The sequence below is a fragment of the Ictidomys tridecemlineatus genome, chromosome 5, assembly GCF_052094955.1.
Source record: "Ictidomys tridecemlineatus isolate mIctTri1 chromosome 5, mIctTri1.hap1, whole genome shotgun sequence".
Lineage (NCBI taxonomy): Eukaryota > Metazoa > Chordata > Mammalia > Rodentia > Sciuridae > Ictidomys > Ictidomys tridecemlineatus.
In genome coordinates this window covers 152,825,483-152,841,855 of record NC_135481.1, presented here as the reverse complement: position 1 = coordinate 152,841,855, position 16,373 = coordinate 152,825,483, and the positions used below count along the sequence as shown (strand labels likewise).

At 42.3% G+C, this 16,373-nt stretch overlaps 1 protein-coding gene across 1 annotated transcript in view; it reads right to left on the bottom strand.

Annotated features, from left to right (window-relative positions):
* Window positions 1-8,391: 8,391 nt before the first annotated feature.
* The window catches only part of Acss1 (acyl-CoA synthetase short chain family member 1), a 60,563-nt gene continuing 52,581 nt past the window's right edge, over window positions 8,392-16,373 (bottom strand). Inside the window, exons 11-14 of the mRNA XM_005334588.4 lie at window positions 15,671-15,798; window positions 15,460-15,523; window positions 11,676-11,794; window positions 8,392-10,027 (exon numbers count right to left, since the gene is read on the bottom strand). Of these exons, the coding sequence (XP_005334645.2) occupies window positions 9,848-10,027; window positions 11,676-11,794; window positions 15,460-15,523; window positions 15,671-15,798 (491 nt within the window). The 3' untranslated portion in view covers window positions 8,392-9,847. The remainder of the gene's footprint in view (window positions 10,028-11,675; window positions 11,795-15,459; window positions 15,524-15,670; window positions 15,799-16,373) is intronic.

The following is a 16,373-nucleotide window of genomic DNA, read 5'->3' as shown; positions in this document are numbered from 1 at the left end:
ACCAGTTGTAAGAGAAAATAGAATTCATTTTTACTAGTGTCTTAATTCTTGAAGTCAAGAAAGCAAAACTCTCTACCAGAAGTTTGGAAAATGTTCCAGAAAGAAAAGTGACTAGAAAAGTTATGATTTGAAAATTATTCTATTAGATTTTATTATTGGCTAATAGCTATCTTTACAGGTGATAACAGATTTATAATACATTCTATTAGTAATTCTCTTATTAAGCTTCAAGGCCAAGATAATCTTGTACTAGGTTTTATTTTATTGCACTGCATTGTAATGGTCTTTGCCTCACCTATACTGCCTAAGATTCTAGATACTATCTGTATTCTTAAGTTATTTCCACACATGTATTTGTAGCTTAACAGTCAAGTATATATTTTTATCCCATGGTGCAAAGTTATGCATGAATGTACATTTCAATAATTTTTTAAAGTGTAAACAAATTTGAATCAGCTTAAATGTCCATTGATGATGGTTAAATAAATGCTCAGATATATGATTGCCATATGCAGTCACTAAAAAGAATCGGAAGGGTCTAAGTATACTGATGTAGAGATATCCATGTTATATTGGAGAAGAATAAATACTGTATGACATTTCCAAGTCCTCAATAACTTATGTGAAACACTTGTGTTTAAATGTATGTTGAAATCCAGAATCTTGCACTCTAGGAACATTATCCAATGTTTTCTCTTTTTTGATTAGATAATTCACACTCCCAATGTTGACAGTGATGAGCAACATATTTAAAATATTTGCTTAAGGACATTTTGTAGCCCAAAAATGGTGAGGAATTACTGGACCAGGATCCAGGTACATGAACCCATTGTTTGGAGTCACTTTTTTTTCCTGGGTACATTTGCAGATTCCAGAAGGAAAAGTTGACAGAGCAAGCCACATTCCCAATATCTAGTTCTGAGTTGAGTTAATTTGGGGGACACAGTTGATAAAATCTTTCATGAGTCCTGCAAGATTGAGCCATGGTGACTGGCTCAGTACCCTGCCTGTATTGGTTTTTCCTCCTTCCCTTTTCCATACCTCTCTCACCACCACAACCAACACCCATGCCTCCCACCCCAGTTTCCTCAGACTTGTTCCTGGAATCACATTCTTAAGTAAATAACCTGCCTTCAAGCCTTTATGTTATGTTCTGCTTTCTGGACAATCCAGGCTAAGGCAGCGAGATAGAGAAAACACCATGTGAGAAGTTCCAGTTTATGGGAATTTAGGGGCCTCAAAAAAGAAGAAAGAATAGACAAAAATAATATTCAAAGAGATAATGGTTAAGATATTTTCAAAACTGAATTAAATAGACGTCAAGCTACAGGCCCAAGAAGTCCAGATACCAAGCAGGATAAATAAAAACAAGTCAACAAAAAAAAATAAAACTGAGAAAAAGACAAAGAGAAATATGAAGATCAGACAAAAGTGGCATATTACCTTTAAATGATAATCATTTTATTAGCTGGCTTCTTAACAAATAAGGAAGAATAGATACCAATGAAATGACAGAAAATAATTTCCAGGCCAGAGTTATACCCAGATAGACATAAACTAAATGATTTTTTTTTTTTTTTGCCAACAGAGATGCATTCAAGGAAACTATAAAGGGTGCTTTCAGGAAGAAACAGATGGAAACTTAGATATATGAAAAGGAGAGAAATGGACCAAAATGAAAATATATGGATGAATCTAAATATATAGTCTGTAGAAAACAATGATGTATAAAACAGTTATGCCTTATAGAATTAAATCTAGGGGAAATTAAAATATATGGTTTATAAGTTCAGAGAGAGTTATGTTCTTAGATATCTGCATTGACTGGAAAGAGGGTAAAGCTACCAATTAATATGAGTTTTAATATGTAAAGGATGCAACATATAAGCTAGGGTATTGATTAAAAGAATAGTCAGAATTTATAATTTCAAGCTAATCAAGAGAAGGCAGGAAATAATGATAATAAATATCACTCCAAAGGAAGGCAGAATATAAAACTGAATAGGCAAAACAGAAAGCACTGAGTTAGATGGTATATTTGAACCCAAATATATATTATATTAAATATAAATGAACTAAGTATATCATTTAAATAACAATGATTGTCACATCAGTTATAATACCCAAAGTGCATCCTGGGGGTGTTGATCAATACTTATTATTTGCATGAATTCAATTATTATTAGCATCAGCAGGCTTGTGTGGGTGAGAGGCTTGTGGAAGCCGGTGGTGGCAGTTGGGCTCTGAGGGTTTTTTCCTGAGGAGCTGTTTTGTTTGGCGTTTGTAGTTCTAAAAATAAAGTTAGTTTCTTTTGACAAGTGGCTCCTGAATTGTGCCCAGCCAGACTGTAGCAATTAGCCCTGAATTCAATCCCTAGCACCATTAAAAAACAAAAGTGCAACTATATACTACTTAAAAGAGACATATCAAAAATATAAGAATATAGAAATATCAAAATCAAATAGATGGAAAGTAATCCATGCAAACACCAACAAAAAGAAAGCAGATGTGGCTCTACTAATATCAGACAAGATATATATTGTACTTTGGATGTAAACTGTTCCCCAAAGTCTCATATGTTAAAGGCTTTGTCCCCAACTAGTGGCACTATTGGGAGGTAGTAGAAACTTCAGGAGGTAGGGCTAGTTGGAGGAAGAAAGTCACAGGGGGTATGACCTTGAATCATTCATTGAAACCCCAGCCTCTTCTCTCTCCTTCTCTCACTACATTTCTCTCTCTCCTTCCTTGTTGCCATAAGGTGAATACTTTGTTCCACTATGTCCTTCTCAACATAGGCTCAGAATCAGTGGAGCCAAGTGACCATGGGTTGAAAATTCTGAAACTCTGAACCAAAATAAATATTCATCCTCAAAGTTGATTTCCTTAGGTATCTGGTCATGGTGACAGAAAGCTGACTAACAGAAAATTGGTACCAAGAAGTTTAGATATGCAGGCTAGAGAAGCCTCAGAATGAGAAGCAGAGCTTAATGGGCAATTCTGGTGGGGGTTCAAAAGAGCAGAATGCTGATAGGAAAACAGACAATAAAAACTCTGCTGCTGTGGTTTCAGATGGAAACTAGGACTCTCTTAGGAATTTAAATAACAAAAATTGTCACATCAGTTATAACACCCAAAGTGCTGCTGGGGGTGTTGATCCATACTTATTTTCATATGGAAACTAGGACTGGATTAGAGACAATTTGCCTTACATTCTAACAAAGAACCTGTCTACATTTTGTCCATGCCCTGAGGTTTGTGTGAGGCAGCTTAAAGGTGATGGACTAATTAATCTGACAGGAAGTTTCAAAGCAACACAGTATTCAGGCAGTACTGACTGCATTTAACCAGATTTACATTGAGATCAGGAGCAAAAACAGAGTAAATTTGAAAATTTGACCAGAAAAGGAGTGCTGTTAAAAATGGGGCCAAGGAGAATGTGGTTGCTGAAGAGATTAGCACCATTAAGAAGCCAAAAACTTTATACAAAGAAAATAGGAAAGATGCCTTTCCCAGGCTGAGGGGTGTAAAAGTGTGAACCCTGCCCATCCTAGGCTAAGGGGTGTAAAAGTGTGAACTTGTTTGAAAGTCTTTGAGAAGAAAGTCCCTGGGTACCTTGCTCCTATAGGCTCCAGCCTAGTAAGTTGTTACCCCAGGATCCAGAAAATTGGACACCTGATGCTCAATTGTAGTCCCAGCTGCTCAGGATGCTAAGGCAAGAGGATCACTTGAGCCCAGAAATTAGGGGAAAACCTGGGCAACATAGTGAGACCCCCATATCACTGAAAAGTAAATAAATTGGTGGTAGGCTGAGCATGAAGCAAACCTCAACCAATTTCAGAAGGGCTAAAATCATAGCAATATGTTCTATGATCATCATGTCATCATGTGAATGAGCTAAGCACCAGTGGAAAAAAAAATACCCACATGATTGTATGTTTTCTCTCATATGTGGACACTAGATATTAAAAAAAGGAAAAGAAACATGGAGGAATCTCATAAAAATTGAAAGGAGATATGTAGAGTAAAGGAAAGAAAGGTGGAGAGGGAAAGGGAAAATACTGGGGAATGATATTGGCCAAATTATATTGTTATATTGTGTGCTTGTATGAATATGTACCAACAGATCCTACCATTGTGTACAACTATAATGTACCAGTAAAAAAAAAAATAAGTAAAAAAATCAAAGAAAAAACACCCAGGTGTTTTGTAATTTTAATGATATCTTTCTATTCAGTCCCTAGGAAATAAGATCATAATACCAAATCCAGAACTTTACTCCTTCCTGCAAGGTCAGGGTACCTTTTGACCAAACCCTGCCACAGGATAGCTGGGGGAGACTGGATGCCCATCATCTGCTTTGCAGCAATTTCTTTGGAGTAGCAAAGAGTATTACATAAATAACAGGTAAAGACAGAAAAGAAATCTTGGAAGCTGGAGAAAGAGGGAACCTTGCCCAGAAACCCCAGAGCAACTCTGTTTGTTAATTATTTCTGTGGTTACCAAGGGAGCATTGTCACAAGCCCCAGAAGATAACTGTCAGCAATTGGGCAAGTAGCCTCATCATTTTTCAGTGTCTTCATCTGTAGTTTGAGGGGGGCAGCTTATCTCCAGAACTCTGTCAGTAGTATATCTGGCAGGATAGTCTAGAACCCACCCTCCACTCCCATTTTTTCCCCAGGACACTGTGAAGTAGGAAAGTTGTCTCATTTTGGGCAGCTATAACAAAATACCATAGTCTGGGTAACTTAAAAAAGATTTATTTGTCAGTTCTAGAGGCTGGAAGTTTAAAATCAGGCACTGGCAGATTTGACATCTGGTAAGAACCTATTTCCTGGCTTACAACTGGCTGTTGTCTTATATTCTCACATGGCAGAAAACAGAGGAAGCAGGCTTTTTGGTGTCTCTATTAGGGCACTAATCCCATGCAAAGGCTCAACTCCTAATACCATGACTTGGGAGGTTAGAGTTTCAACAAACGAAGTTCAGGGGGCAGGGAAAACAAACATTTGGAGCATAGAAAAACTCATTTCTTCCTCACTTTGATAGGATGGTTACAAGTGGTGACTGGGCGTGGTGGCATTTGCCTTTAATCCTAGAAATTCCAGAGACTCAGGCAGAAGGATTGCAAGTTCAAGGCCAGCCTCAGCAACTTAGCCAGACTCTGTCTGAAAAGGGCCTAGGGATGTAACTCAGTTTTAGAGCACCCCTGGGTTGAATCCCCAGTGCCAAAAAATAATAATAATTATATAAATAAACCAACCGGTAGGGTCTGAGCTGTAGCTCAGCAGTAGAGCACATGCTTATCATGCATGAGGCCCTGTATTCAATCTCAGACACCAAAAACAAAAAAGCAAAAGACAACAACAACAAAACCCAACCGGTATTTACAGCTCAGAAATTATATGTTTGTTTGGTTTAATCCTGTTATACAGCAAAATTCCCAAATAAAATGAAGTGAAAAAATTCTATAAGAGTAGAGATTATTAAATCTCAATTTGGCACACCTTCTACCAAATAAAAAACAAATCATCTTCAGGCAAGTACTCTCTTGATCTATATTTAAACTTCTTCTTTCCCCATCCAAGATAAGCATTTCAGTCTGGCATGATGGCAAATGCCTGTAATCACAGCAACTCTGGAGGTTGATGCAGGAGGATTATAAATTCTAGTCTAGCCCCAAACTTGGTGAGTCCCTGTCTCAAAAAGACAAACAAACAAAAAAAGAGTTGGGAATATAGCTCAGTGGTATAGTGCCCCTGAGTTCAATTTCCAGTGCTGAAAAAAAAAAAAAAAGAAGAAGAAGAAGAAAAGATAACCAATTCATAGAGTTCAACAGTTAAGATGCCTTAAAAAAATACAGAGATGTCAGTATCTTTCACAAGCCCCCCAACCCCCAGGAAGGGGCCATACATGTTGAAAACAGGTATCAAGGGCACAGGCTGTGGGGCCAGATGTGCTATGTTGTGGTTTGGATCTGGAATGTCCCCCAAACACTTATGTGTTGAAAGCGTGGTCCCCAATGCAGCAAGCAAGTTTCAGAGGTGAGATCGTAGGCAATGATTGATTGGATCGTGGAGGCTCTGACCTCACCAGTGGATTAATCCATTTGATCAGTGGATTGATCCACTAGATGACTCCCCGAAACAGTGGAGCACTTCTCTCTGCCACGTCCTCCACCATGTAGTTTCTGCCTTGGAGCCAGTCAACAATGGACTGAATCCTCTGAAACCATGAACCAAAATAAATCTTTCCTCCTCTAAGTTGTTGCTTGCAGGGTATTTTGGTCACAGCAGTGCAAAGCTGAATAACATACTACATCCAAATCCAGCTCTTGGCAGGAAGTGGGGAGAAGAATGTCCACCTGAGGTAGAGGCAACATAAGGGTGAGACAGGGTCATGGGCTCCACAACCTATCACAGGGCCTCCCTTGCACACTGTGCTCAATAAATTTAAAAGTTTCTGTCACTTTCCTGATGTGGGGTATTATGAGGGCGGGTGACGCAGCACAAGCAGATCAGCTCTCAGAGAACTCCCACACCTCAGGCTAACCTCTACTTGTCCCATAGCCAAATCTCCCCCTTCCAACAGGGGAAATGAAGGGAAATTCATGGAACCTTTTCTTTACCATAAAATCAGATGTTATGCATGAAACGGGGATGAATGCACACCTAACGTCATCCCATAATTTATCTTTAGATAAAATGTGGCAGTCAAATCATGAAATGTTGAACTGTTAGCCATGATTGTTTGTTATATTTTATTTAAAATTTAATAGGGACATACTTCCTTTAGGAACTAGTCATGCCAAAAAGCTGAATTTCCCTTTAAGCACAGCAACTTTTGCTTTAGCTAAAATTATCTTAGAAGGCACACACTGCTCCTTCCTAAATCTGTGATTTGCCTCCCTGGCTTGTGGTCATTACAAAAGTAATCTAGCATGCTGGCCTGAGGGGCACTTATTGTTCAGACTGACAATCTTTGAAACCCAGTCTGGTGTTCCTTTATGTTTCTCCACTTCTGAGGTGCCCCATCTCTGCCATCACGGTAGCTGCCTAATCTCTCTGCATCTCAGTGTCACAAATTTTGGTGCTCGTCAGGACATTTCAATGATGACAGAAAACCAAAAACAAGAAGGGAAGTCTGAGGGCAGGGTGAGTCCCAGCATTTTGATGGGGCCTGAGCTTATCCCTCAGGTTCCATTCCCCATGTGGCCTTTTCTCCAATAGGCCCTATCTGTGGTGTCCACATCCTGCCTTATCCATCAGGGAGTGGGCAGTAGTCCCTTTACCCATGGTGTCCTTATGTTCCTCAGTGGCCCCAACAGTATCACATGGCCAGGCCTGAACCTGTCACTTAGGCCAGGGACAATGATACTAGAAATTATCATCACAAACCCATCCTTGCAGTCAGAGTGGGGTCACTGAGAGTGGAGTGAGAATGGCTCCCCACAGAAAATCAGGGACACTCTATCAGAATAGCCACATGAGGCCCTGCCTGGGGAAGGGTGTGTGGCTACACAACTCAGGAGCAAATCCTACTGTTAGCTCCCACAGGATCCAAAGGTGCAAAAACATGTCTTTTCCCAGTGAGTTGCTCTTCCATGCATTCAGAGTCTGCCTCAGATGGGCACACAGGCGTCCTCCCGGCATCTCGGCACCCCATCTCTGTGCTCATCCACACTCAGTGGCTCAAGAAAACATCCCTTGGGAATAGTCACTCCAGCTCTGACTTATGAGGCAGCAGGTGTCCAGGCTTTGCAGGAGATAGCTCAGTTGTGTTCTGATAAAAATCCTGCTCCTGCATTTGGGGCAGGATACAGAAATCCTCCCCTGCCACACCTAGAGTGGGGCTACCCTAGATGTGGGCTATCCTGTTCATGTTCGCCTTCTGGCTACCCAGGATCTTGCTTCCTTTCTCACTTCTATTACCCTCCACACCAGCACCACACACTATACCTTTGTGTGGTGATGGGAATGTTTGTCTCCCTATTGTCCCAGTGGACATGTTGCAGCTACTAAACATTTGAAATGAGGGTACAATAACTGAGGGACTAGATTTTTATCAGATTGCATTTAATTTATAACTAAATAGCCACAAACAGCTACTGTGTTGGAAAGCACAGTAATTCAAAGCCAAGTCAATCTGTCAAATAACAAAGATAGGTAAGCTGTTAGTGTATATTTACTCCCTATGAGAAAACAGACTGTTCGTTTGTTTTTACACTCCTGGGGATCAAACTCAGAGCTTCACATACGCTAGGCAAGCATTCTACCACTGAGCTATACCCCAGCCTAGATATATTTTTAAGTGTTATCTTTTGAGTGAATAGGGCCCTAGGGGTACATTCAGCAACAAAGACTAGCCTTAACCAAAAACATCACCATAATGAGAGAATGGACAAAATAAAGCTTTATTTGAACACCTCTGCAGATCATCCTGAGAGTTTATATCAGCAACGTAGAAACATAAGCCATTTCATAAACAGTGTTGTAACTATGGCTCACCAAGTCCAGTGCGTGGCTCTTTGTTGCTAATGGTAAAAGAAGCACCATTATTCAAAGTGTGCGTGCTATGGCCACTGCCACATCCTGGGATCATAGTATACTCGCCTGATCACTAAGAGGCCAGCACAGTAAGGATCCATAGAAGGTGTTCAGTACCCCAGCACTCCCTGAACACCTACACAGCTACAAGGCACTGTAGGGCAGATAGGGCAGCCTTTCCCTGCCCTTGAGGGCCCTGCTCCCTGATGACCTGCACCTGTGAGCAGACCCACACATGTTTTGTACACTTTCCATGAAATAAGCACTCAGTGGCCTCATGATTTACATCATTTTGCTAATGTTCGGAGGACTTAAGGCACATTGAAAAAGAGAGAGACTTGATTAGAAGCTCCAAGTCTCATCATTGGACCATAGTAGTTATTGCTGCAACCACAGAAAGAAGGGCAGAAAGAGTCAGGCAGCACTAGTGCTATAACAACAAGTCACCTGAGTTTTCACTGGCTTCTCTGAATGGCTGTACATATTTGGAGCATGTTCACCTCCTACCAAGAGGCATCTGGGGGGAAGAAAACCTTTCCAGATCATATCTTGGAGTAAAATGCCCACAGGAGTAGCTTCAGAAATAAAGGTGAGCATGTTCACCCTATTGCTTAGGAGTTAATTCTATTTATAACACAAACCAAGTACTGGAGAAATAGACACCAGGAAATGGACATCAAATTACAAGCTGGCAAGTTCTTAGGATAGCTATGCAAATATGTGAATCAGATTTCCAAAGACACTAAAAAACAAAAAGAGCATCCTCTGATTGTCCCCATGTTTCTCACCAGTGGAGGCAAAAAGGGAGATTTTCATAACTGCTACAACGAGCGTATATAAGGAAATCATCACAGTACTCTTGAGTGCTTGCACATTATTCTCCCCAAATATAAAAGTATAAAAAATAAGATCTCTACCTTTTGAATCTAAGAACATCAGCAGAAAACAATGATTGCTTCCAGCTCTTAAGTCGGGGAGCTGGCTCCTCTACTGGGCTTCTCGTCTCCCTGTACTGTCTCAAAGGGACACAGATGTGGATGACAATGATTTTAATTCTTGGAAACCAAGGCCAGGATAAGTGTAACAAGTGCTTCCCCCATCTGACAGTACCTCTTCACAGGTTATGTAACTCTGGGGCTCCCCCAGAAGAAAGAAAGAGTCTCCAGCCCCACTTCACACTCTGGGCGGTACATGGGGGCTATGTACTAGGACAGGAGTTAGCCACCTCAGGGTGACATTTGAGGAGAACGTGTAGAGCCTAGGTGCCGATCATAGTCCGAGTGTCCAGGTAGAAGTGTGCCTTCTCACTTGGCAGCAGCCTGCTTGTCTTTGTATTTCTGGAAGGTGCTCAGAATCTCAGTGATGACACTAGGGTCCTCCAGAGTGGTGGTGTCCCCCAAGTCCTGGGCTCCACCAGTGATGATCTTCCTCAGGAGCCGCCGCATGACTTTCCCAGATCGAGTTTTGGGAAGACGCTTTACCACCTGGTAAGGACAGCAGAAGCATCAGAATTGGGTACTTCTGGCTATACTGAGATAAGGACTCTGCTTGGGGGAATGATACTCCTCACTGGGGACTCGAAGTGGCTCACTGATATATGGGCCCACATCAAAGAAGGATGGGGTTCATCGTCTCTGGCTTTCTCTTCCTACAACCTGGATCTAATGCTGGAATTGACCCAAAGGACAGCATCAACCATGGGGGGCTTCGCTGAAGGCCACACCAGTCCAGGTCAGCTGAGTAATCACCTCTGTCCTAACAGCTATACCATGTGAGGCTCCCCAGGTAGCAGCAGATCCAAGCACAGGTACCTTATCTCCATCCCCAGACAGAGACTTAGTTGGTCTGTTTTACACAAGAGGTGAGAACCATTTAACAGAAAAATTTTGTCTTGGAGTCTGAAAATTTTAACATTTAACATTTTCAAATAGCTATGTCCATCAATGCAAATGCCAATACATTAAGAGCCGTGTTTGGGATCTCCCCCACCTCCCTTTGGTGCTGGGGAGTGAACCCAGGGCTTCATAAATGTGACATCTTTTAACAACTTTAGCAATTCTGCCTTTGGAAACATTTCACTTCACCTAAAAACTCGAGTCACTAGGCCAGTATTGTGAGTAATACCAAATGAAGCTAGGCCCCTTCTGCTCCAGAGGACAATCAGCAACTCAGGAATCATAATAGGAAAAAAGTTAATGAAGAAAGGAATGAGAAAAGCTAAAGGGATGAAAAGGTGGCCTGGTTCTGCCCCCTAGATCTTTCAGATGAGTGATCTCCCTCACTGGCACCTGGAGATGTGTTCAGAAAAACTACACAGGGCTGGAAAATTCTGGTATTTTCCACATGTCTCTTTATCTAATATCCCTTATTTGGCTGGGGTGTGGCTCAGTGGTAGAACACTTGCCTAGTTTGCACAAGGCCCTAAATTCAATATTGTTTTGGTCTGGATCATAAACATCCCCTGAAGGCCATGTGTTGAAGACTTAGCCCCAAGCCTGTGGTGCTATTGGGAGAGGGTAGAACCTTTAAGAGGTGGGACCCAGTAGAAGGAACTCAGGTCACTGGTAGTGTGACCTAGACGGAGATTTCAGAACCCTGGCCCCTCTCTCTCTCTGCTTCCCAGTTGCCATGACATGAACAGCTTGGCCCCACCATGTGCTCCCTGCCCATGATGTACTATGGCACTACAGGCCCAACCAACCATGGATGGAAATCTCTGAAACTGTGAACCAAAATAAACCTTTCATCCTTCTAAGTTGATTATCTCAGGTATTTTGTCACAGAAAAGGAAAGCTAACACAGATACCCAGATACTAGAAATATTATTTTATTTTTTGCAGAAAATAAAACAATATTTCTAGTATTCTTTACTACCTAGTACTGAACCTGTAACCAGCCTCCAAATGCCAAAGTACAAGAACATCTAATCTTGCCCAGAACTCTCCTAAACAGATAAGTGCCATTAGCTTTGGATGCTACAGATCCTCCCTGTCTCTTTTCGTTCTCATCTATCATCCAGGGAAAATACTACTAATGTCAGTTTTAACTGTAAAGAAGAAATACACTCACAAAAGCATCACTATTTGATCATTTGGGGAAGTAGGCTTAAAATGAGCAGTGCCATCCACTCACCAGAATCTGATCAGGCACGGCGTATTTGGCAATCTTGGTGGCCACCGTAGACTTGAGTTCACTCACCACGATGTCCGCGTCACCCACATCATCTTTCAGCACAATGAAAGCAAATGCAGCTGGAAGGAAAGCAAAGGTTTGAGGGTGTTGGACCCTACAAGATACCTCACAAAGCAGAATGTTTTGTATAACCTACCATAAATCCAAAAGATCTTTAAACCCTACGTTGGTGACACTATGGCAGCTGGTTTCCTTGCAGCCCTAAAGATGTATGACCGTTGCATGGCAAAGTGGCAGTGATTACTTTATCACAAGCACCCTGGAAGGGCATTCATGTGGTTGACAGTTTGGCACGACAGATACTGTCGTGTGAATTAGCTACTGTTGGCTCAGCTGTGCGAGAACCCGTGATGTGGGCTCATGGACACAGACAAGGTTGGCGGGCACCAGCCTCATGAGTATATAGCCAATATAATATAGCAGCCTTGCCACAGTGGCTGTTTATTTTACATTAAATTAAATTATAAACGCATTCCTGAAATGCATGAGCCACATTTTGAGTGCTAATCGATACCACATGCGATAGGGGCTGCTCTGCTGGACAGAGCAGATATAGATATGGAACAGTTCCATCATGACAAAAAAAACTCTGCTGGGCAGCCCTGGCCAACCCATATCTTAGTGCAAATACTAGGTTTTGCTTCTCAATATCCTAGCAAGTTACAGAAAGGATGTACAATGGATTCCACTGTCACACAAGGATCTAATCCTATTGTTCTCCACATGAATAGTCACTTCTCCAACACCATTTGTGATACCCTGTCCCTTCCCACTGACTGGTAACATCCTTTCTCTCATACATTAAGTTTCTATATACATGTGTGTAGCTCTTTTTATGGTTCATTTGCCTGTTAATTCCTGCACTAATTCCCCTCATCTTAATTCATTCTTCTTCCAGTACATATCTCACCTAATACACTATGTCGTTTCCTCATTGACCATGTTTATTTTTGTTCTCTCCCCTCTGCTGATGGTTCCCTAAAGGTTAACACTCTATTTTATCCCTGCTGTGTCCCCAGCTCTGATACCATGCACTGAACACAACAGATGCTTAATAAATGCTTGTTAAATCCATCAGTAAATGATTATTTCCCAAACAAACTACAATCTGCAGGCAAGTACAGCTTTTGCCTATGCAAATCACCTGGCAAACTCCTATTCATCCCTCAAGACCCAGTTCAGCCCCTTTGTACTCTGTGATACTTTTCCTGACTCTGCCCGTAAAACCAGTTATGGTACTTGCTGTGTAAAGTTTGTTGTCAGTCCTACTACCCCCATCCATGAGGTTGTGAGATCTTTACTGGAAAGAACCCCATTTTTGTCATCCTGTTAGTTGATATGGGATTGGAAGTGGGCCTGGACTATTGAGTTCTTATAGAGATGAAGGGAGGAAACCACATGGAAGGAAGAAACAGTTAAGAGTTAGAAGGAAATGGATAAGGCCCAGGATATCAGAGGTCAGAGGCATGAGACCCTGGTCAGAGGCTCAAAGGGTCTGAGTCTTAATTAAACTAAACTTAATTAAACTGGGGCTCCCCTCACTCAGACCAAGTGCAAAATAGAGGGTGTGTTGATGGATACATAACAGCTTTGACAATCAGCTTCTAACCAAGAACTTAATGGGTTACTCATATATTACAGATAAAGAGATGTTTAAATTTGTTAGAAACCAAGAAAATGCATATCATTATGCCCATGAAATGTACATTTTCTCCCAACAGCCTGGCAGGTATGAAAGGCCAGGTGATAAAGACTTGCTTAGGATGAGCAAAAATGCTTAGAGCTGCTGATGGGTATGGAAAGAGCCCAGGAGCCCTGAGAACACTGAGTCAGGTGCCCTGCAGCCAAGACTCTCTCCTCTGAAAAAGCCTGAGAGACTCCTGCATCCTGGGCTATGCCACCCGAGGAGAGGACAACCCCAACATGATCTGCCAGACCTTAAGCTGCCCTGTGAAAGGTAGTGACTATCACATACCCCTACATTTTATTCCAAGTTTGCTTTCCAATGTACCTTCCCTGCCTTTGCACTTATTTTCTGGGGTTTTTCCAGGGGCTGATGAACCCCCAGGACAGGGCAGAAGGTACCTGGGATCACCAGCCCCTTTCAGCAATACCTTTGTCCTCTCAGGGCCCCAGACCCTGAGCAGGAAGCACTGCTCAGCCACGAGACTCAGACACACTCAGCTCCCACAGCTTCCAGACTCCAGAAATGTACCAGTTCTGAGGATCTCCAGAGGTGGGGGTCTAGATCCCTGCCAGTGTGAGGTCCCTTTAGAAGTTACCCAAGTCATATGTGAAGAACTTTCCTATCTTCACTCTCTTCCCACCCTAATTATGTCCAGCCCACACCTCTGCTGGCCACTGCCACTCACAGCTCTCCCATTAACAATTCCAATCTCCTATTAACAATGCCACAGCAGCCTCATCAGCATATCATGGCAACTGAAAATGCTGTTTGTAAAGCATTTAAATAAATTTAAAATTCTACAATGGGTCAATTTGAGGAAAGTACTTGAAGGATTGAGTTGTAGCTCAGTGGTAGAGCATATGCTTAGCATACATGAGGCCCTGGGTTCAGAGCCCGACACCAAAGCAAATAAAAATAAAATAAAGTAGTTGGAGTAAATAGTGGAACAGTGGAACACAAATGTGGCAGGGAGGCATGAGATATTTGGGACAAGTTGTGACACAGGATGTCCCTAAAAGAAGGAAGGTAAACACTCAATCCCAGGCTACTGGGTAGGGCAGAAGAGGTCTGCCTGTCCAGCAGTGTCCTGGAATAGGATCAGCATATGTCTGGGTCACACGATACCAGGTCAGTGTGGCCACTGTTGACCTGGCTTTACAATACTCCAGCACTCCTGCCCTTCCCCAGACACAGCCACTTAGGAATCAGCAGGCTTTGGAACAAAGTGTGTCCTCAGTAGAGAATACCATTCCGATCACTCATTTTACCTCCCCCTGCATGTCAACATGCAATGGGAATCACGGGTCAGGTTTCTCCAGAGTCCCAGCACACTGCTCCTGCACTGTGACATACAGATATGGCAAAGGCAGAGCTGACGCGAACATTGTGACCAAGCAGGTGAACAGGGGAGGACTAATATGGCCGGACATTTTCTTATGAACTCTCTGTAACAGGGCTTGAACAGTGCCAGGAGGAAATTTCTCAAGACCAGCCAAGGGTCAAACAGGTCACAGCTTCTTGTGAAAGAGTGTCCTTAAAGGTCAGTGAAGCCTGGGTATTTCAGAATTCACCCTAGCCTAACACACACAATGTCCAGATTCCTCAGCCAAAATCTCCACTTGAAAAGAAAAGCAACAGCTTCACCCATTAAAAAAAAAAAAAACTTGTCCTGCCCTCCATGTCTACTCCTTTTTTTAAATTACTTATTTATCTATTTATTTATATATGACAGCGGAATACATTACAATTCTTATTACACATATAGAGCACAATTTTTCATATCTCTGGTTGTATACAAAGTCTATTCACACCATTTGTGCCTTCATCCATGTACTCTGGATAATAATGTCCATCACATTCCACCATCATTTCTAACCCCATAGTGGGGTCGGGAGAGGGAGCATGGGAGGAATAGATAAACTCTAGATAGGGCAGAGGGGTGGGAGGGGGAGGGAGCAGGTCTACTCCTTTTATTAGGGTTCCTGTGATGGGCATGAGATCAGGAATCAAAGAGGAGTGTATCCTGCAGCCACTTACCTTCCCCTTTGATGTCATGGGGGTAGCCAATGACAGCAGTTTCCGGCACTGCAGGGTGGTCAGCCTGTGCACGACAGAGAAGAAAAGTGCAAAACATGGTGACCCCAGGGTGCCGAAGGTAACTCAGGTTGCACATTCCCATCCCAACTCAGAGGTAAGAGAGGCATCACAGAGGTGCAGGGGCAAAGGAGAAGGTCCAGGCCAAGCTCACCATCGCATCCTCGATCTCCGCGGTCCCCAAGCGGTGGCCACTGATGTTGATGACGTCATCCATGCGCCCTGTGATCTGGTAATAGCCACCCTCAGTTCTGTGAGCCCCATCTCCTGTGAAGTAATAGCCTGCACCACAGCAGGGGGAACAGCACCAAGAACTTGAAACCAGAACCCACAGAACTTCCAGCTTCCATGAGAAACAGAGGGACCCATGTTCCAATCTCACTCTACAGACCCAAACTGAAGTCCAGTGCTTGGCTGAATTCCTGACCTCCTGGCCTTTCTGTCAACTCCTAATGCAGACACCTCTAAATAGTACCACTTGGCTGTGTTCTAGTGAAGGGGCAGGTGGCACTGAACAACAGAACATTGATCCTGTGAAGACTGCATAAGTCCAGGAAGCAGAACACAGACAAGTATTGCCTTCAAGAAGCTTCTCCCAAATGATGAGTCTCAGCTCCCTAAGCTTAAGATTTATTGAGAAAATTACTGGTTTCAAAAAGATAGGGAAGATGATGTTCATATACACTTCTGATCCAATAACACAAAAGCAAACCAAGAAAAAAATAAAAGTAAACTGCACCTCAAATAGAGCATTAATTTACAGGATATATAAAGAATTCAAAAAACCTTAAGCCTCCAAAACAAGTAACCCAATCAATAAATGGGCTAAGGAAATGAACAGATACTTTACAGAAGAA